Source organism: Pan paniscus, chromosome 8 (genome assembly GCF_029289425.2).
Source record: "Pan paniscus chromosome 8, NHGRI_mPanPan1-v2.0_pri, whole genome shotgun sequence".
NCBI classification, from domain to species: Eukaryota; Metazoa; Chordata; class Mammalia; order Primates; family Hominidae; genus Pan; species Pan paniscus.
Window position 1 is genome coordinate 18556483 of NC_073257.2, and position 22419 is coordinate 18578901.

General features: G+C 46.3%; 1 protein-coding gene and 1 non-coding gene across 2 annotated transcripts in view; both read right to left on the bottom strand.

The window, feature by feature from the left end:
* Positions 1-7478: 7478 nt before the first annotated feature.
* IL2RA (interleukin 2 receptor subunit alpha) overlaps positions 7479-22419 on the bottom strand; it is a 54116-nt gene continuing 39175 nt past the window's right edge. The window contains exons 3-8 of the mRNA XM_034929902.3: positions 21459-21569; positions 18693-18908; positions 17073-17144; positions 16631-16702; positions 15256-15322; positions 7479-10113 (exon numbers count right to left, since the gene is read on the bottom strand). Of these exons, the coding sequence (XP_034785793.1) occupies positions 10089-10113; positions 15256-15322; positions 16631-16702; positions 17073-17144; positions 18693-18908; positions 21459-21569 (563 nt within the window). The 3' untranslated portion in view covers positions 7479-10088. The remainder of the gene's footprint in view (positions 10114-15255; positions 15323-16630; positions 16703-17072; positions 17145-18692; positions 18909-21458; positions 21570-22419) is intronic.
* LOC112441078 (small nucleolar RNA SNORA14) lies at positions 14255-14395 on the bottom strand. The gene has a single exon (XR_003029056.2). It is a non-coding gene; the product is annotated as a small nucleolar RNA SNORA14 (small nucleolar RNA).

The window sequence follows — 22419 nt, forward strand, 5'->3', positions numbered from 1 at the left end:
ACTGCAACCTCCACCTCTTGGGTTCAAGTGATTCTCCTGCCTCAGTCTGCTGAGTAGTTGGGATTACAGGGATGTGCCACCATGCCTGGCTAATTTTTGTATTTTTAGTAAAGACAAGATTTCACCATGTTGGCCAGGCTAGTCTCAACTCCTGACCTCGAGTGATCCACCTGCCTCGACCTCCCAAAGTGCTGGGATTATAGGCATGAGCCATCGGGTCTGGCTGTTGTCCTTATTTATATTTCTCTGCAAAGGTTCGTTTTTCTCTGGCTGCTTTTAAGATCTTCTCTTTATTACTGGTTCTAGGAGTGGGGTCTGTGGCTTGGGCCTTACGAAATCAGAATCATCTCACATCTTCTGGTCACGGTGCAGGAGTAGATATGAGACCTAGTTTGAGTCAACAAGACTGGAGAAGACATTTGCTGGAAGCTCCAACGAGGGAACCTTATTTCTTTTCTTATTTCTAGATGTGATAATCTGATATTAATTCTGGAATAGCTACAACCTGTTGGCTATCACGAGGCTAAGCTGGTCTTTGAGTAAATTTGACATCATTGGAGACAGAAAAGAGAGAAGAAAAAATACCCAGAACCAGGTTCTTGATAAGGTTGCTGAGCCATGCAGGAAGCACCACTGGAGGGTACACAGTTATGAGAGACAGTGGGTTTTCATTTTCTATTACAGTCACGAGTCACTTAATGATGGGGATACTTTCTGAGAAATGCATTGTTAGGTGATTTTGTTTTTGTGCAAACGTCACAGAGTGAACTTACACAAACCTAGATGGTAGAGCCTACTGCACTCTGGGGCTGCTATAGCCTATCGTCCCTAGCTACAAACCTGTAAAGCAGGTTACTATACTGAATACTGCAGGCAATTGTGATACTAAGGTATATATTTGTGTATCTTTTTGTTTGTTTGTTTGTTTGAGAGAGAGTCTCACTCTGTTGCCCAGGCTGGAGTGCAATGGTGTAATCTTGGCTCACTGCAACCTCCGCTTCCCAGGTTCGAGCGATTCTCCTGCCTCAGCCTCTCAAGTAGATGGGATTACAAGCATGCGCCACCACACCTGGCTAACTTTGTATTTTTAGTAGAGTCGGGGTTTCACCATGTTGGTCAGGCTGGTCTTGAATTTCTGACCGCAGATGATCCACCCGCCTTGGCCTCCCAAAGTGCTGGGATTGCAGATGTGAACCACTGCGCCTGGCTGTATTTGTGTGTCTAAACATGGAAAAGGTATGGTAAAAATATGGTATTATAATCTTATGGAACCACTGTCATGTATATGCAGTCTGTTGTTGATGAAAACATCATTATGTGGTGCATGGCTATATTTACAATTTAGTTTCGAGTGATGCATTTGCTGATATGGTGCTTGATAATCCTATTGCCCTGAGATAACAGATTTCTTTTCATCCTTACCTTCATATCAATAGGCTAGCTCTGAAGGTATGTTCATCAACATCGTAGAAGAGGAGGACACGTGTTTCGCACTGCACTCTTTAAGAGGAGAAACGGAAATAACAGGGAAAAGTTTTTAAAACTTCAGCAGGTTTCCCTTTGCAGTTTCTGACTTAGCCAGAAGACATCAGGCAAAAGGAACATCTCCATGTGAGCTAACATTTCGGAAAGGCTTCAGGGGTGTTGGAGAATGAATGCAGTGATTTTCTGAAGAAAAGTAGGGGAGTATTCAAATTAATAAAGAGAACCAATGTTATTTTATCTTATCTACTTGTTTATCTCCTGTAGGGAAATCTTTTTCAGATAATATTTATGGAACAGAAAACATGTATTTACTTGAAACTCTGCTGTCATGTTGAATATTGATTCTGGAGTCCATTTTCCATTGAAAAGATTTTGATACTAATATGCTATACAAACAGAATTTTGGTGGAGAGGGTGTCTTAGTCTGTTTTGTGTTGCTGTAACCTGAGAATACCTGAGACTGGTCTTTCTTTCTTTCTTTCTTTCTTCCTTCCTTCCTTCCTTCCTTCCTTCCTTCCTTCCTTCCTTCCTTCCTTCCTTCCTTTCTCTCTCTCTCCCTCTCTCTCTCTCTTTTTTTTTTTTGACAGAGTCTTGCTCTGTGGCCAGGATGGAGTGCAGTGGTGCGATCTCTGCTCACTGCAACCTCCAGCTCCTGGGTTCAAGTGATTCTCCTGCCTCAGCCTCCGAGTAGCTGGGATTACAGGTGTGCGCCACCATGCACCGCTGGAGACTGAGTCATTTATAAAGAAAAAGTTTTATTTGCCTCACAGTTCTGGTGTCTGGAAAGTTCACGATTGGGCATCTACACTGGGAAAGGTCTTAGGCTGCTTCTGCTCCTGGTGGGAGGTGAAGGGGGGCTGTTGTGTGCAGAGGTCACATGGTGAGAGAGGAAGAAAGGGTGGGGGGAGATGCCAGGCTCTTTTTAACAACCAGCTCTCACGGGAATGAATAGAATGAGCACTCACTCACCCTTCTCACCCAGGGAGGGCAATCATCTATTCATGAAGGATCCACCCTCATGACACAAACACCTCTTATTAGGTCTACCTCCAACACTGGGAATCACAGTCCAACATGAGATTTGCTTGGGATAAACAACGGTTAGAGGTGTTTGAACCAGAGCAACTCCATCTTGAATAGGGGCTGGATAGACTAAGGCTGAGACCTACTGGGCTGCATTCCCACATGGTTAAGGCATTCTAAGTCACAAGATGAGACAGGAGGTTGGCACAAGATACAGGTCATAAAGACCTTGCTGATAAAACAGGTTGCAGTAAAGAAGCCGGCTAAAACCCACCAAAACCAAAATAGAGACAAGAGTGACCTCTGGTTGTCCTCACTGCTACACTCCCACCGCTGCCATGACAGTTTACAAATGCCATGGCAACATCGGGAAGTTACCCTATATGGTCTCAAAAGGGGAGGCATGAATAATCCACCCCTTGTTTAGCGTATCATCAAGGAATGACCATAAAAATAGGTAACCAGCAGCCCTCGGAACTGCTCTGTCTATGGAGTAGCCATTCTTTTATTCCTTTACTTTCCTAATAAACTTGTTTCACTTTACTTTACAGACTCGTCCTGAATTCTTTTTTGCATGAGATCCAAGAACCCTCTCTTGTAGTCTGGAGCAGGACCCCTTTGTGGTAACAAAACCATATCCAAACGATAGCCGAGGGTGTCATTTTAGTAGGAGTGTGGGTGATTGATACAGTTAGGATGCTGCCCTAACAAGGGCAAAAATCGCAGCAAATGGGAGGGTTATTTCTGTCTCATATGCAGTCCGAGTGTGTGCACTGCTGCTGGGGCACCTCATGGGGTCAGACTCCCAGCCTCCTTGGATTTTTTTTTCCCTCTCAGGCTTCATGTGTGGCTTCTATCCTCCCGGTGGTTCTAGCTCACGAGAGCAAGAGCACGCAGCCACCAGTGAGAGGAGATGAAGGAGGGTGTGCACATTCTCTTCAAGGGCACACCCTGGGCATCACACACGTCCCTTCTGCTCATATCTCTGTAAACCAAACATAAAATTCTAAGCCCCCAACTGACTAAATGAGCCCCTTTTTGGCCAAGGGCATCCCCAAGAAACTGAAAAACTAGTTCAGGTCATGACAAGAAGTGGGGGGGTTGACACGCCTCATTGTAATCCCTTCCTTTGGAATTCAGGCATCAACTGAACAGCATTACATTAAAATAGAGATCATAAGACCTAAGAAACAGATGCTTTAGCAACAAGATACCCAATCCCAGCTTGATTCTGGTATAGCATCACATGACATATAACAGGCCAAGAAGGAAATAAAATTATTTTACCCCAAAATATTTTTTGACATATTTTGAAGTGGCCCTGCAAAGCTGTCTCTTAATTTTCATACTGGAGGAATCTCCTTTCTCTTAATGGGTCTTTTCCAGAGAGTCTGACGTCTGTTAAGTTCCAATAAGATATATGTGCTGTCTATTCTCTCTGAAGCCTGCTATCTGGAGGCTTCATGTACATGACAAGGACAGTGTCTTCCACAACCCCACCCCCCTTATCTTAACTCAAGCATTTCTTTTTACTGACTTCAACTCCTCAGGCATAGCTTAACTCTTTCAACCAATTGCCAATCGGAAAACTTTTGAATCAACTATGACCTGGAAGCCTCCCACTTTGACATGTCCCACCTCTCTAGGCTGAACCAATGTATACCTTACATGTATTGCTTTATGTCTTTGCCTATAATTTCTGTCTCCTTAAAATGCATTAATATCAAACCCAGCTGTAACTCAACCACCTTTGGTCACATGTTCTCAGGAACTCCTGATGCTGTATCACAGGTCATGGTCTTTAATCTTGGCAATATAAACCTCTGAATGGATTTAGACCTGTCTCAGATACTTTTTGGTTTACATCTCATCCAAATTTAGTCACATGACCACACTTAGCTGCAAGGGAGGCTAGAAAGTGTTGTCTTTAGCTAGGGGCAGAAATGTGTTGGGTTAAAATTTGGGGATTTTATTACTGATGGTGGAAGGGAAGAATGGATCTACAGGACCATAGAAATCTCTGTCATAATGGTTTATTTGTGTAGTTGTTTTAAATTCCCAGTCTGATAATTCCAACATGGTAGTATCCGAGTCTGGTTACAATGCTTGCTTTGCCTCTTTAATCTGTGTTTTTTTGCCATTTAGCATGCCTTGTAATTTTTTGTTGAAAGCTGGACCTGATATACAGCATAAAAGGAACCAAGGTAAATAGGCCTTTAGTGTGAGCCTTTATGTTTATCTGGTTAGGAGTTAGGCTGTGTTTGCTATTTGCTGTAGCTGTAGATGTCAGAGGCTAAAATTCCCTCTAGTGTCTTTGTTTTTGTCTCCCCTCTCATCTTTGGGCTTCCCTAGAGACTGCTTCTTAAAGAGGGACTGAAATGTGCAGTTGTTTCCGCTGTAGTCCCCTGTGAGCGCACAACAGCCCCACTGATGTGGTGGTAAGGTGCAGGGGGAGGGGAACCATTCCATAGTCTTATGATTAGGTTCAGCCTTCAGCAAGCCTGTACCCCTGGGCTGTGACCTTCACAAGTGCTTTTCATTCGCCTCCTCCCTTAGATGAGACAAGAAGGGCAGAGAGGCTAGAGCTGGTTATTTCCCTTCTTTCAGGTTGGTTAGACACTGGTAAAATTTAGGTTGGTTAGACTACGGTAAAATTTAAGATAGTGAGGAAAATACTGTTTCTTGAGGGCAGGCCTTGTTGGACAAGTACTGAATGCTCTGGCATATTTCAGAATGGTACCTGTCAGGCCTCTGAGCCCAAGTTAAGCCATCATATCCCCTGTGACCTGCACGTATACATCCAGATGGCCTGAAGCAACTGAAGATCCACAAAAGAAGTGAAAATAGCCTTAACTGATGACATTCCACCATTGTGATTTGTTCCTGCCCCACCCTAACTGATACGATATATTCTCCCCTGACCTTAAGAAGGTACTTTGTAATATTCTCCCCACCCTTGTGAATGTACTTTGTATGCCTATCCCAAATCTATAAGAACTAATGATAATCCCACCACCCTTTGCTGAATCCTTTTTCGGACTCAGCCCGCCTGCACCTAGGTGAAATAAACAGCCTTGTTGCTCACACAAAGCCTGTTGGTGGACTCTCTTCACACGGATGCGTGTGACAGTACCTTTTCTCTTTCCCCCGTCAAAAGCACAAGGAAGTTTTTCTCCCATCTTCACTGTGAAGACCTCATTGAGTTCCTGGAGGGAAAGGTCATGAAAGTGGGGACCCCCTGTGACTGGGTTGCTCCCCTGAAATTTTTATCTCTCAGAAGTGTCCACACTGAGCCTCCAGCAATTTGTCAGTTCCAGTTTAGGTGTTCCTGCCCCTCTGCTGGTTCCAGTAGCAGGGTTTGTTCCTGGGTTTCTGGTCCAGGAGGTTATGATTTCCCTGTATCAGCCTGTCTGCCTCTCCAATATTGGGGACAGTGAGCTACCCTGTAATCTTACTTACTTCTACAGACCTAAGAAGAGTTATTGACTTTCAGTTTGTTCAGGTTTTCAACCCACAGTAAATTAATTGATTATGCACGTTGGGAGCCAGCCAACACAACCCCTCCATGAAAATCACTGGCAGGAATTCATCATTTAGCTGAAGGAATACCAGTGAGTAAAAACTAAAACCAACTCACGATGGTTCTGGTGATGCATCAGGAACAGCAGCCTTCCTGGGAGCTATGCAAATTTTATGTTCTTGATAGAATACCAAAGTGGAGTCTTCCATAAACTTTAGTAATATGCTAATTTTGGTTTTTGAAAACAAAAATTCAGGGTCCCCTGATAACTCACTTAGTAGAATACTAAAGTCACCATAAAGACTTCAGGAGGATCCTTCTGGGCTGATGACCCTTCTTTGAGAATCATGAATAAGATAAGCAATATTCAAATATTTTGGCCTCAGGATCTCCTTTTTAAAAAGTTGAGGTGAAATTCACATAACACACAATTAACCATGATAAAGTATACAATCCAGTGGCTGTTCGTTTATTCAACATGTTGTGCAACTACCTCCTCCCTCTAGTTTCAAAACTTTTTTTACCACCCCAGAAAAATCCCCTGGCAAACACTTATCTGCTTTCTGTCTCCATGGAATTGCCTATTCTAGATATTTCATGTTAAATGAGTCATACAGTAGTGATCTTTTGTGTCTGGCTTCCTTCACTCAGCATAATGTTTTTGAGGTTCATCTAAATGGCAGCATGGATCAATACTTCATCCCTTCCTGTGGCTAATACTCCACTGGTAGGGATATGCCATGATTTGCTTATCAATTCTTTTTTTTTTTTTTTTTGGAGAGAAGAGTCCCTCTGTCGCCCAGGCTAGAGTGCAGTGGCACCATCTTGGCTCACTGCAACCTCTGCCTCCCAGGTTCAAGGGATTCTCGTGCCTCAGCCACCCATGCAGCTGGGATTATAGATGCGCACCACTATGACCAGCTAATTTTTTGTATTTTTAGTAGAGACAGTGGAGACAAGGTTTCACCATGTTGGCCAGGCTGGTCTCCAACTCCTGGCCTCAAATGATCTGCCCACCTTGGCATCCCAAAGTGCTGGGATTACAGGCGTGAGCCACCATGCCCGGTCTTTATCCATCCCTTTGTTGTTGGGTATTTGGGTGTTTCTACCTCTTGGTGAGTATGAATAATGCTGTTATAAAGAGTCATGTACAAGTTTGTATTTAGACACGTTTTTGTCTTTCTTGGGTGTGTACCTAGGAATACAATTGCTGGGTTATAGGACAAATTTATGTTTAGCTTTTTGAGGAACTGCCAAAACAGACTCTGTTTTGCACAGTGGCTGCACATTTTGACATTCCTACCAGCCATCTGTGAGCATTCCTATTCTTTTTCTTAAAGTCATCTTAATGGGTATGAAGTAGTATCTCTTTGTGGTTTTGATTCGCATTTCTGAAATGACCAGTGATGTTGATGTGCTTGTTGGCCATTTCACAGGACCTTTGCATATTATTTAAAACTATTAAAAACTATAGAGGATACCAGGCTGGGTGCCGTGGCTCACGCCTGTAATTCCACCACTTTGGGAGGCTGAGTTGGGTGGATCACTTGAGGTGAGGAGTTCGAGACCAGCCTGGCCAACATGGTGAAACCCCGTCTCTGCTAAAAATACAAAAACTAGCTGGGCTTGGTGGTGGGTGCCTGTAGTCCCAGCTACTTGGGAGGCTGAGGCAAGAGAATCACTTGAACCCAGCAGGCAGAAGCTGCAGTGAGCCGAGATTGTGCACTGCACTCCAGCCTGGGCAACGGAGCAACACTCCATCTCAAAAAAAAAACAAAACAAAAAAACAAAAAAAAAGCACCAAAAAACTATAAAGGTTTTTGGTTATGTAGATTATAGCTAGCAATATTTATCATATTTATAATAAAAACAAAGACTTTTTAAAAAATATCATTTATTCTTTTATAAACAATAGCAATAAATTTATTATATGTTAACAGCAGAGTGATGACATCATCACGTATCACATAGCTTCTGGAAAATTCCACCATACACTTTTGAGAGAAGGACAGATAAATGGTTGATAACATCTTAGTATTATCATGGAAAAGTTTTGATCTTATAGACCCCTCAACACCCAAAAGTCGTAAACAGTTCTACTCAAGTAAGATTTAAATATATATCTATATTTTCTGGTCTGAGATTCTTTTCAACTTTACTCAGAAAACATATACCTGAAGGGGGAGGGGGAGGGTGCACAGATGAGTCTGTTTGTATGTGGTTGGTCACAGAAATGACAGAAAATAGTTATTTAATCTGAATCTGGACCCTGCTGAAAACTGCCGTGATTTCTCATAACACTCTCCTGCCCCTTCAGAAATGAAAACTGGCTGATAGTTTCCCAAATGAATAATTTTCGTTAATGTTAATCGTGTGATGTTGTTGAGCTAGGATGTTGACTCAACTGATTCGTGAGGGGAGATCTTGCACCAGATATGGAACCAGGACTTCCACCGAAATCTTAGCTCTGGAAGTTGATTTTTTTCGTGGGAGTTGAGAGTGGGTGGGCATGCAGAGCAATAACACAATGGTTCTCAAAGTGTGTTCCTGGAATAGTAGCAGCAGCAACAGCACCTGGGAATTGTTAGACACACAAAACGTTTGGCTCTATTCCAGACCAACAACTCAGAGACTCTGAAGATGGGCCCAGCGAACTCTTTTAACAAGGCCTCCCGGTGATTCTAATATGCTGAACTTTTTGATAATGTTCAAGGACTGCTGGTATGCTCATCTTGTCTTTTTTTCCTTAAAGACAGGATCTTGCTCTGTTGCCCAGGCTGGAGTGCAGTGGTGCCATCATGACTGACTGCAGCCTCGAACTCCTGGGCTAAAGCAATCGTCCTGCCTCAGCCTCCTGAGTGGCTAGGACTACAGGTGTATGCCACCACATCCAGCCAATTTCTAATTTTTTGTAGGGATGGGTCTTGCTATGCTGCCCAGGCTGGTCTCAAACTCCTGGCCTCAAGAGATGCTCCCGCCTTGGTCTCCTAGGGAGCTGGGGTTATAGGCCTGAGCCACCATGCCAGGCCTGATGTGCTCTTTTCCGTGGTTATGTTCTACCAGTGTGACCTCCATCCCTTCTCCCTCTTCACTTCCTTCTTTCTTTCCTTCCTTGCATAAACATTGAATGTACGGATCCCTTTTTGGTGTTTTTAGACACTTCTCAGGAAACGTACGCATTGATTTGCACATTGTGTGTCCACCTGTAAACATCAAATTAGTGCAGGCCAAATTCAGGGTATCATTCATAGCAATCCCAAAGAAACTAACTCTTAAAGAGGCCAATTAGTAACGCACAGGTAAAACTTTGCTAAGTATGATTCTCTGCCTGGGACCTCATTCATCCTTCTGTTCCTGACATTGCCTCATGGGTTTGGCTGCCCCGTTTTGAAGTTACCCAAAGATTATTCTGCCATGGCCTCTGTTTTTTAGAAATTCAAGACTGAAGGCTCAGTAGAAGGGGGTTAGCTTAGAGGATTGAGCCAAGGGTAAAATGATGTCTGGGTAGCAGCCCAGAGTTCTTGAAGGATGTTCATTAGGCAACGTGAACGGGAGAATCAGCAGTCAGAAGCGGCTGAGAAAGGAACCACGCAGACAATGTCCAGTTGTGTAGGGTAGAGTGTGTGTGTTGTGTATTTACGTTAGTGCTGGGGCTTTCCTTGGGATTCCTGAACTGGGAAGTTGGAATGAGATGAATGTAAACCTACTTTTCTTTATACTACATATAGGGTGGAGAGAGTTCCATACCATTCATGCTTTAATGAACACATATACATGAAAATAAGATGGAGAGTTCTAGTGGTTTTGCCCTTCTTCTTCAATGGCGAAATTGCTATTTAGAAGTGGGTAGCGCTCGCTCTCTGATGGGACTGAGCTGGCATAGAGACAAGGTTGCCACTGCCCCGTGTCCTGTGATGTGACTTCAGAGCTTCCAAAACTCAGGCAAGCACAACGGATGTCTCCTGGGCGACCATTTAGCACCTTTGATTTCACTTGGGCTTCATGACTTCTGTTGTCTGTTCCCGGCTTCTTACCAAGAAGTTCTTGTTATTTTGGTTTTCTAGATTGTTCTTCTACTCTTCCTCCTGTAGTGGTGTAACAAAGTCACGGTCATATGTGTAACACGGCACCAAAAAAATGTGGTCCCCACTCTAAACCAGTGCGCACGCCACCATGCCTGGCTAATTTTTGTATTTTTAGTAGATATGGGGTTTTGCTATGTTGGCCAGGCTGGTCTCGAACTCCTGACCTTGTGATCTGCCTGCCTCGGCCTTCCAAAGTGCTGGGATTACAGGTGTGAGCCACTGTGCCTGGCCTAAGTTTTTATATGGCAGACAATAGCTGTGGAACAGGAATAATAAACAGCAACTAACTGTGCTAAATGATGTGCATGCAGTAAAGCACTCGGTTTCTAGCCAGCACTGTGCTATAGAACTTTCTGAGATGATGGAAATCTTTTGCAGTTGTGCTGTCCAATAACACAGACACCTGTGGCTAGGGAACGCTTGAAATGTGGCTAGTGCAACCGAGGAACTGAATTTTTAATTGTATTTAATTTATTTGAGTTTAAATACACTTAAGTATCCACAGGTGCCTAGTGGCTACTGTATTGGACAATACGGTCTTAGCCTTTTCCCAGTCCTTATTTGGCTCATGGGAATTTCTAATTACTCCCTACTTTGTACAGAGTTCCCATAGCACAAGACTCTAAGCAGAGGTGTGCTGGTGATGTTTAACAAACAGCTCTCTGATGACGGTTGCCTGTCTTCCCTGGTGTCAATCCTCCCTCCACACACAGCTTCCAGCTGGCAATGTGACATCACTGATCACGCGGTTGGGAAGAGATGCGCGGTAGCCACCGTCAGACGGTATTTCCACCATGCGGACACAATAGATGTAAACCACCCAGCGAACAAAGATAATAGTAAAAGGTAGCAAATAATTAGGAAGTGATCAGTTGTAAGTAATTCTTGCCTTTGTTTTTAATATAATTTATTAAATTGTAAATTTAAATACTTTATTTATTTTTTTTTTTTGAGACAGCGTCTCAATCTGTCACCCAGGCTACAGTGCAGTGGCATGATCACAGCTCACTGCAATCTTGAACTGCTGGACTCAAGGGATTCTCCCACCTCGCCCTTACCAGTAGCTGGGACTACAGGTATGTGCCACCTCGCCTAGCTAAGTTTAAAATGTTTTTGTAGAGACAAGGTCTCACTTTGTTGCCCAGGCTGGTCTCAAGCGAGCCTCTCACCTTAGTCTCCCGAAGTGCAGGAATTACAGGCAGGAGCTACTGCTCCCAGCCTAAATACTTTAATTTTCCATAATGGCTATGCTTAAAAACCAGTTTGCAGAAGTCCCGAAAATTTAACCGCTGGCTCTCACAAGCCACTGTGAGCCTTCTGTAGCACATCACGGGCTCCTGGTCATTGCCCCAAACAAACAAAAAATATTTCCCCAAACAAAACTCTCTGGCTGGGCTACAGTGATCTTTCGGTAATTCAAATGCAGCATTTCTGTTTCCACAAGAGGGCACCATGGGTTGATATCAGATTCTAGGAACGCTTTCGGACAAACTGACTAGAGGGGTCATTTCTAGATGTATGTTTGAGTCTCCCCAAAGATTGTAGTTCTGGGAGACCTTGTGGGAACTCACATAGGTTCACACAGTTATTTGTTTCACAACATAAACACTGAACCATTCCTACTTCCAAATAGCTTTGTCCTCTGGGCCCGAAGGCTTTTGATCTTCAAACTAACAAATGAAAAAAATCCTTGCAAGGTGTTAAGGCTTGTCAGGTGTTCAGCCTGAGGAAGGAGAGGATGCAAGTACTGAGTACACGTACAACATGTCAGCCACGTCACATCCTTCCCCTCCTGGAAGCCTAAAATGACACCTTAGGAGTCAGCTAACCCCTTAGAGAAACTGGTAGACTGCCGGGTATATAAATCATTCCTGCTACAATAACCCTGGGGGGCTTATCATTTGCACTGCAGTAATTTATACTTTTTAATTCCCATGAGGAAAATTAGGAGTATGTTATGGACCTGATGACCCATATAAGAAGGGAAGAGATATTTTATTTTTCTCTCTGGCTGGGCTAAGGGCTTTGGTTTTGGGGGAGTGGATCTGTATTTTCTCAGGGTCTTACTGTGGAGTTTGTATCAGGGTTGGCCAGAGTGGATGCTGGCAGGGGTCAGGGAGGCCCTGGATAATCAAGAGAGAGACAGAGGGAGTTTCTAGAGTTTACTTTTTCTTTTTCTTTCTTTTCTTTTTTCTTTCTTTCTTTTTTTTTTTTAAACAGAGTCTTGCTGTGTCACCCAGGGTGGAGTGCAGTGGTACGATCTCAGCTCACTGCAGCCTCCGCCTCCTGGGTTCAAGCGATTCTCCTGCATCAGCCTCCCGAGTAGCTGAGATTATAGGTGCGCACCATGACAGCCAGCTAATTTTTGTATTTTTAGAAGAGACAGGGTTTCTCCATGTTGGCCAGGCTGGTCTCAAACTCCTGACCTCAAGTAATCCGCCTGCCTCGGCCTCCCAAAGTGCTGGGATTACAAGCGTGAGTCTGGCCAGCTTCCTGATTCTTAATGCTGTTAGCCTAGTGCGGTGATCCTCAGAGTCTGCTCCCTGGAACGGCAGCGTCAGTATCACCTGGGAACCTGATAGAAATACAGATTCCCGGACCTAAGCAAGATGACTGCGTCAGAAACTCCACAGGTGGGACCCAGCAATCTGTGCTTTAACAAGGCCTCCAGATGATTCTTTCAACAAATGTTTTTAAGTTGACACATAATAGTTATATATATATTTATGAGGTATGTAGGGATGCTTTGATACCTACAAGGTACAGTGATCAGATCATGGTATTTAGCATATCCATCATCTCAAACATTTATCATTTCTTTATGTTCCTACAGATGATTCTGGTGCTAGTTCAAGTTTGAAAACCAATGGCCTGGTGTAGGGTTGTCAAACCTGGATGCATATGTATTAGATACATCTGAGGGGCTTTAAAACGTACGACTATCCCAGACATAAAAGGCCACGTGATTCCATTTACACGAAATGTCCAGAATAGGCAAATCCATAGAGACGGAACATAGAGTGGTGGTTTCCGGGGCTGGGGAGAATGGGGAACTTGGCAGTGTGGGGCTTCTCTTGGGAATGATGGAAGTATTCTGGAATCAGTGGGGATGGCTGTACAACACTGCAAACATACTAAATACCACTTACTGTGGTTTGACTACATCCCCCAGAGCTCAGGTGTTGGAAACTTAATCCCTAATCCAGCAATGTTGACAGGTGGGATCTTGAAGAGGTGATCAGGTCGCGAGGGCTCTGCCTCATGAATGGATTAATGTTGTTATTGCAGGAGTGGGTTTGTGATAAAAGCTGAGTTCAGCCCCTCCTGCTCTCTCTCACTCTCTTGCCCTTCTGCCTTCTGCCACAGGATGACGTAGCACAAAGGCCCTTGATACATGGGGGCCCCTCGACCTCAGACTTCCCAGCCTCCAGAATGGTAAGAAATCTCTGTTCTTTATAAGTTGCAAATCTCTGTTCTTTATAAGTTACCGAGTCTCAGGCATTGTGTTACAGTAGCACAAAATGGGCTAAGACACCACTGAACTGTACATTTTATGATGGTTAAATGATGAATTTTATCTCAATTAAAAATAGGTACTGATGTCTTGGGCTCACCCCCAGACATTCTGACTGGAGCCCAAGCATTGATATCTTTTACCTTTTTCTTTTTTTTTTTTTGAGACAGAGTTTCACTCTTGTTGCCCAGGCTGGAGTGTAGTGGCGCAATCTTGGCTCACTGCAACTTCCGCCTCCTGGGTTCAAGTGATTCTCCTGTCTCAGCCTCGCAAGTAGCTGGGATTACAGGCACCCACCACCACGCCCGGCTTATTTTTGTATTTTTTAGTAGAGACAGGGTTTCACCATGTTGTCCAGCCTGGTCCTGAACTCCTGACCTCAGGTAACCACCTGCCTCAGCCTCCCAAAGTGCTGGGATTACAGGCATGAGCCACCACACCTGGCCTATCTTTTAACTTTTTAAATTATTACGCTGTTTTGGCTGAACAACCTACATAAGCTACAAAAATATTTCCTATTGCAACAAATTTGTTCTTCTATTGTTGCAAATGAAGATTCCCCCCAAATTCAAAGTGGGTCACAATGGTTTTGGTGACAGGATTTCCCTCTTGTAAACCTCTCTTAAAAGATGTCACAGCTATGAATAACACTGAGCCACAGGAGAAGCACAGCCCTTTGGACTGCCTTCCTTTTCCTGTGGAATTTACTCATATCTTGCCACTCACTGGTATTTTAGAAGACTGTCTCCTGGATGTTCTAAGATGCATCCAGGGTTGAAAATCTGAGTTAATGCAAAAAGACCACACATGGTTTACATTCCTGGTCAAGGGGATGCCGGTGTGAGCTTCTGTGGACGGGACGGTGGGGAGCACAGGATAGGCAAAGCTCAGCATAGATGCTGCCCTGGGTCCTCCATAGGTAGGGGCTGGGTGGGAAAATCATGGGCTCTAGATTCATGTTGCAGTGCTGGCCTCTGCTGTGCCATCTTCTCCAAGCTGTTGCATCTCTCTAGGCCACAGCTATTCCAAAGGTTTCTGAGAAGGTAGATTTCAATAATGTTTATAAAACAAGCATCAAGCCTGGTGTATAGTGGGTGCTCAATGAATGTGAGGCTCCTTTGCCTTCCCATTTCCCTGGTCGTTTAATTTTTTTTTTTTTTTTTTTTTTTGAGACAGAGTCTTGCTCTGTCACCCAGGCTGGAGTGCAGTGGTGAGATTTCTGTTCACTGCAACCTCCGCCTCCCAGGTTCAAGCAATCTTCCTGCCTCAGCCGCCCAAGTAGCTGGGATTACAGGCACCTGCCACCATGCCCAACTAATTTTTTGTATTTTTAGTAGAGATGGGGTTTTGCCATGTTGGCCAGGCTTGTCTCAAACTCCTGACCTCAGGTGATCCACTCAGCCTTGGCCTCCCAAAGTGTTGTGATTACCAGCGTGAGCCACTGCACCCGGCGGTGCTTTAATTCTTTTTAACTGACTCTTTCCGAGGCATGGATTGGCCTCTCCCTTTGCCACTCCCTGAACTGCAGGTGATGAGAGAGAGCATGGAGGGGGTGGGGGGGAGGCAGGGTGGGGCTGGGTGCAGGACTTTGATCTGACCAAGGGCTGCCTTGGTGATGCCACACTTACTGTCTCCGCTGCCAGGTGAGCCCACTCAGGAGGAGGACGCTGATCAGCAGGAAAACACAGCCGGCCACTGTCAATAGAGAGAGGGAGTTCAGCAAAGGGCCCTGGGCTTGGCATGGGGGCAGCAGGAGCCAGGGCCACAGGGCAGGCTGAGGACATCCCCAAAGAGCAAGGCGGAGGCTGCAGCCTCTCTTCCCTGTCTCAGGAAGTAGGTCCCTCCCCATGCGATTTCCTAGGAGTCTTGAGGAACAGGGCAGGGAGGACAGGGTGAGGGTGGAGGGAGCTTCCCCTCAGGAGGCACCCTTCTCTCACAAAAGCCCCTCAGAAAGGCTCAGAGGCCAGGCCTCGTTTAAGGACACCGAGAGCGCCTGGTAAAAGAAATGTTGAAATATGAAGATGATGAGAAGCACATTAACATCTCCCGAAAGAGGTCGGGTTTTCCAGATGCTGCTCTGCTGAGGTTTTGGAGGCTGACGTTTGTTTACTTTCTAGGCAGATGCAGACTCAGAGTCTGTTTTTCCCTCCTACCAGGAAACAATGGCAGTGTTTCTGGAAGCCTGTCCTCTCTGACTGGCTACGTGGCTCCTTCCTCCCACTCTTGACCCCTGGCAGAGGCCCGGGGTACAGCCCTTCCAGATCAGCTTGAGAGGAGCTGATAGGGCTGACTTGAGACTTTGCTCACAGCATCCTGTAACTGGTTCATGGGAATTCTGAGTTACGTCAGTATCTGGATTAGTCTTTCACTCACACATTCTGCAGTGTAAGGAAGGGGTCCTTTCAGTCAACCAACCAACCTACGAATCAACTAACCAACTAACAAACCTACTAACCTACCAACAAACTAACCAACCAACCAATCTACCAATCTATCTACCAACCAACTCACTAACCAACCAACCAGCTAACCAACCAAACTACCAACAAAACTACCAACCAACCTGCCAATCTACCACCCTAACAACCAATCTACCAACCAACCTATCAACTTATCAACCAACCCACCAACCAACCTATCAACTTACCAACCAACCTATCAACTTATCAACCAACCCACCAACCAACCTATCAACTTGCCAACCAACCTACCGACCAACTAACCAACTAACCCACCAACCTGCCAATCTACCAACCTACCAACCAATCAACTAACCTGCCAACATACAAACCAACCTGCCAACCAAGCAACCAACCAACTAACCAACTAACCTCCCAACCTACAAACCAACTTACCAATCAACTAGCCAACCTACCTATCAACCTACCAATCAACCAACTAACCAACCTACCAGCCAACCAACTAACCAACCTACTAACCAGTCAACCTGTCCATATCTCGGCCTGGTGTACATTTTGTCCACAAAGCCAGTGCCCCACTCACCTGCTACCTGGTACTCTGTTGTAAATATGAACGTCTCCATGGTTGCAGCCATTTCTGTCTGTATTTGAAAATCTGTGAAAAAGAGATAAAGAGAGACACTCCTGCTACCGTGACTTTAGGACAGCACGAGGCTAAAGGAAGTCAGGGTGTCTCTGTGAATGAGAAGCTCAGAGGCTGGTGGGAGACACGTGGTGGTGGTGAGGGCAGGTGTTCCATCTCTGCCTGGGGACCGTGCTTGGTCCTGGTCCTGGGTTCCCTCTTTCTGACACTTGCTTTGGGGCCTGCAGGTTGCTGAGGCCCTGTCCCTGCTCAGAGGGAGAGGAGGCTGCTGTGGGCTTCTCCCCTACAGGTCACCTCCACCTATCTCCCTGAGCCTGGCTCCTGGTCACCCCTGCCCTTTTGGACTAGGCCTCTGTGGTCCAGCGTTTGTCTTCTCCCGCACCTGTTGTTGTGATGAGGCAGGAAGTCTCACTCTCAGGACGGCCTTCGGGGCTTGCCTGAGGCTTCTCTTCACCTGGGGGAGAGAGTAAGTGATGCTGGTGGAGCTAAACACAGGAGTCAGGGCCTCACTCCCACCCCGTCTGCCCCAGGCAGCCGGCCCCAGACACGCCCGAGGAGGCAGGAATCCTGGTGTGGGCACTTCGCCAGGGATGCCACCCCACATGGTTCCACACCAGGGGCACTGGGAAGCGGTGAAGTGGTCTCAGCAGAGCAGACGAGGCTGAATTCTAACTCTGACCCTAGCTGTCCCCAAAACTCTGAGCAATGCTTTCTCCCCAGCCTCCCTCCCCAGTCCTGGTTTCCATCTGTGACTTGGAAACAGGTCATAATAATACGAATGCCATTGAACCATTGGGTGGAGCAGAGATGCACTAAGGGACAGCTGCTTCTGTGCCAGGCTCTCCACTTCTCCTGAGGGGTCAGCAACCCTGGCTCTGCCCTGCCTCTCACCCTCTTCCAAGGAAGCAGCAAGCATTCCCTGGCTGTCAGGGTGGCCCAGGGAAGCAGCTAAGGGAACAAAACAGCCTCCCTAGGGAACCCAAGAGAAGGACATGGAGTATGAGAAGTGCAGTGAGCAAGAAAACCAGGAATACTTGTGGTTGAATGTAAGTCACTTTTTTTTTTGAGACGGAGTCTTGCTATTGCCCAGGCTGGAGTGCAGTGGTGTGATCTCAGCTCACTGCAACTCCACCTCCTGGGTTCAAGTGATTCTCCTGCCTCAGCCTCCCAAGTAGCTGGGATTACAGGCACCCACCACCACGCCCAGATAATTTTTGTATTTTTAGTAGAGACGGGGTTTCACCATGTTGGCCAGGCTGGTCTCGAACTCCTGACCTAAAGTGATCTGCCCGCCTTGGCCTCCCAGAGTGCTGGGATTACAGGTGTGAGCCACTGTGCCCAGCCTGCATGTAAGTCACTTTTGATTGTCGTGATACTAATAAGATTTCAGAAGGAAGACAGCAGGAGACCTCGACATTGGTGGGCTGAGCATTTGCATGAGTGTGTGTGTGTGTGTGTGTGTGTGTGTGTGTGTGCGCGCGTGCGCGCATGTGCACTGAGTAAGTCCCGACTCTGCACATTTTATGTTTATTTTTACAAGCTCAGCTGGGGAATGGCACAAGGGGAAGGAGCATGCTGACCGCGGAGGGCTGTTCAGATCATGCATTTACACGATCACCAGTAAGAGGAAAAATGTGTGAGTGGGAAACTGGACTTGCCCTTGGAGCCAGAGGAGGCCTTGGTGGCTTAGAGAAGTAGTGGACTTAGGACCAACTACGAGGCAGCATCTAGGGTGCTTAGGAGAGGGCTTTCCTTCTCTTCTGTCTCCAACCTTTCTCCCCACTTAGGGCACAGGGGGACCTTCAGTGAAGGAGCCCTTAGAGTCCATCTGGTCTATTTAAATTTTTTTTTTTTTCTCAGAATGAGAAAAAATGGAAGCCCAGGGAGATCAAGGGTCTTGTCCAAGGACCACTCTTGTCCAGCAGGAGTGGTCAGGGATTCCACCCTGGTCAGCCTGATGGAGCAAAGCAACATTGTGGACCCCAGAAGGGAGCCACCCTACCTGGAAACTGACTGGTCTCCATTTCACCTGTGCATATGAGCTGGGGCTGGGTCCACCTTGTCTTCCCATGGGTCATTTTGCAGACGCTCTCAGCAGGACCTCTGTGTAGAGCCCTGTATCCCTGGACGCACTGGTAGTAAACCGTCTGCCCCACCACGAAATGATAAATTCTCTCTGTGGCTTCATTTTCCCACGGTGGAGGTTCCCTGCAGTGACCTGGAAGATGGAAGGAACGCTCTGAAGGCAAGTTGGGGACAGCACCGCGAGTGAGTCCAGGTTGCCTCTTGCTAGGGACTGGACCTTGGTTCTTACTCTCTTGACTGCTTGCTCATCCTTTCATTCAACCAATATATGTTGAGAACGTCTGAGCGTGGGGAAGTTTGCTAGGCCCTGTAGGAAGGCACGAAGACCCTGTCACTCCTGCAAGGGGTGGACAGTGGATTGCGTAAGAAAGGCATGTGAAGGATAGCAGACGTTGGCAATGGGAACACAGAGGAATGAGCGATTCATTCTGGTTGGTGCTGCCCCGAGACAGGAACGCCACAACTGCCTCTTGGAAGACAGTGCAGGTGTTGACAGTGGACAGGAGTGGGCGGGGCAGTCTCAGCTGAGACACAAGGGTAGGCTCAAGCCTATTTGGGCCAATGGAGCATGAAGACCACCTTGGATTTCTGCTGGGCAAGTGAGGAAGTGCATTCTTGGGGGCAGCGGCTGGGCATCTTGGGATGATGTCGGAAGGATTGGGGACAACACCAAAGCCAGGAGGAGGGACGGGCTGAGGGAACCTCAGAGAAATGGAGCACCATCTCTGATCAAGCCACACCTGAAGGTTGACACACATGCGCCCTTTCAAGACGTCTCAAAATTTCCCATCCCCAGAACTTTCCACTCACCCAACTACATCCCAGGCCTGACGGACCTGTGGCCTGAGACCATGTCTTGTTCTGATTAAATCTCCGAATTCCCCACCCACAGCCCCCAACCTGGACATACGGAATTGTATGTGCCCTCTAACCCCAGCCTGTGAAACTGCGCACGTGCTCTGAACTTCCAGACTCTCCCCAACCCCGCATACCCAACAGAGCCTCTGTAAATATCCTCCAGAGCCTCTTCCCCAGCAGGAAGCTGGGTGGCCCTGTCCCAGGCTGGCTCCTGCCATGTGGCACCTTGAACATCACGACTGAACTTGTGTTTTGGTCTCAGGATAAAAGGTTGTTTGACAGCCAGTACAATTCGTAACTGTCTGAACATGTTTGAATTGGGTTTGCTTCTTTCCAATGAAAACACCCAAACTGAGACAATCTTTGAAACATCCCTCAGGCAGAGCCAGCCTTCGAGAAAGGACAACAAGCATTGGCCTCTTTGAAGCCTTCCAATAACTGTGCAGGGTGATATGGGGGAAGTAGAACAAAACAAACAAATGTGCTTGGAAACACCATTCCAGGACAAAGTCGGAGGGGGAAGGAGTACGAGCATCATGTTGCAACTGTGCCCCTAGATTAGTCTGTTTTAAAAAATAAAATAATGGAAGCTGTAAGTAAATTCAAACTCCTTTAAAATAAGTAATCAGCAGAAAGTTTCCTCATCTAATCTGGGAGACCTGAGGTCTGATTCCAGCCCTACTATGTGAGCTTAGCCAAATCTTTTTATCTTTTCTGCATCTCAGTTTCTTCAGTAAGTTGAAGTAACCCTTCCTGGTCCTGACTCATTGTATAGCCAGGCTCAAATGGGATGGTATCTGATACAGTTCTTTGTAAGGTTGTAAAATCAGCAAAGGGCTCTGAAGTCTCCTAAGGTTAGCCTGACCTTAGAAAGCTCAATTCTTCCTAGCAGGTTCTGTGGGTTTTTTTTCTTTTTTGTTTTGTTTTTTTGAGGGGGGACAGAGTCTTCCTCTGTCACTCAGGCTGGAGTGCAGTGATGCAATCTCTGCTCACTGCAACCTCCACCTCCTGATTTCAAGCAATTCTCATGCCTTGGCCTCCTGAGTAGCTGGGACTACAGGCATCCACCACCATGCCCAGCTTAATTTTTGTATGATTGTAGAGACAAGGTTTCACCATGTTGGCCAGGCTGGTCTCGAACTCCTGACCTCAAGTGATCTGCCTGCCTCAGACTCCCACAGTGCTGGGATTACAGGCGTGAGCCACTGCGCCCAGCCCATTTTCTTGACACCATGACTGAATCCCAATTCAGTCATGGGAAAGCAGAGAGCAGACAAGGGACAGCCACAGTGCCCACTCATGCACAGACTGCTGGCCAGGACACACGCATCTGGAGCTTTTGAGACTCACAAGTGTGGCATGCACATTTTACAACCTTGCCCTGGAAGAAATACTGGGAAGCAAGTAATTTTTTTGCGGTGCGTTGTCTTGTGCTTAAGGGGAAGACGCAGAGCGTTTCCTTGAGGGCAGGGATCGTTGTCACACTCTTGTTTGTGTCTTCTATCAGCAGGGCCTGGCACACAGACCCAACAGACGCTTTTAAGTTGAGTTGAATTTGGGTTGAATTCTATTTGGCCAGTTACCAAACCAGGGAGTAAGCCCAGACCTGGATTGGCTGCCGTCAGATTGGCTTCAGTTGCTGAGCAAACAGCCTCTGAGCAACTCTGCACTAGTTCTTGTCTGCAATGATGTGTTGGAAGGACGGAGCCACATGCATGTGTTTATAGAAGGCAGGGCAGACCTTCTTCCTTTGGGTACACATCATCTGCCTGCAGGAGAAGGGTGCGCTAGCAGGAGTTAGCTGGAGGACAGATTCATCTCTCACCTGGAAGGCTCGCTTGGTCCACTGGCTGCATTGGACTTTGCATTTCTGTGGTTTTCCTTTCTTTCTGTTCTTCAGGTTGAGGTGTCACTTGTTTCGTTGTGTTCCGAGTGGCTAGAAAATATAGATGGAATGATGCAGATAATTTCACAAATGCTTCATAGAAAACACTGTTCATGTATTCATTCACTTGAGAAGCACACCTGTCCGGGGCCCACGATGTGTCTGGTGGTGTCTGGCTGCTGAGCTTACAAATACGAAACCAGAGTATGCCCTCCCAGCACCGGCCTCTGGGTATTCAAGTGCATATGGCAATGCCCACAACATGTTTTTGAGCGTGTGTATGCGTGTCTGTGCATGTCATGTATGTTGTGTCTGTGTATGTCATGTATGTTACGTGTCTGTGTATGTCATGTATGTTATGTGTGCATGTGTGTGTCTCTCACCAAAAGGGACTCCTTGCTTGCTGTCAATTGTCTCTGTGTTGTTTGACAGTGGTCTCACTCCACAACACACTGATCCTTTGCTCCCTAAGGCTGTTCAGAATGCTTAAAGTTAGAGACGCCATCTTAACACAATGACAAGGAAACTTCTAGAACAGCCTTCTCTGTTGTGAAGAGTTTGGCAAAGGAGTTGAGTCTGAGTGCCCCAGTGAGGGGGGCGATCAGTATTCCAGCTCAGGATAAAAGAGGGTGTCTAGGTCAGGTGTGGTGGCTCACACCTATAATTCCAGCACTTTGGGAGGCTGATGCAGGAGGACTGCTTGAGCCCAGGAGTTTAAGACCAGCCTGGACAACATGGGGAAACCCCATCACTAACAAAAATACAAAATATTAGCCAGGCATGGTGGTGTGCGCCTATAAGGTCCAGGCAGGAGAATCACTTGAGGCCAGGAGTTCGAGACCAGCCTGGCCAACATGGTGAAACCCCATCTTTGCTAAAAATAAAAAAATTAGCCAGGCAT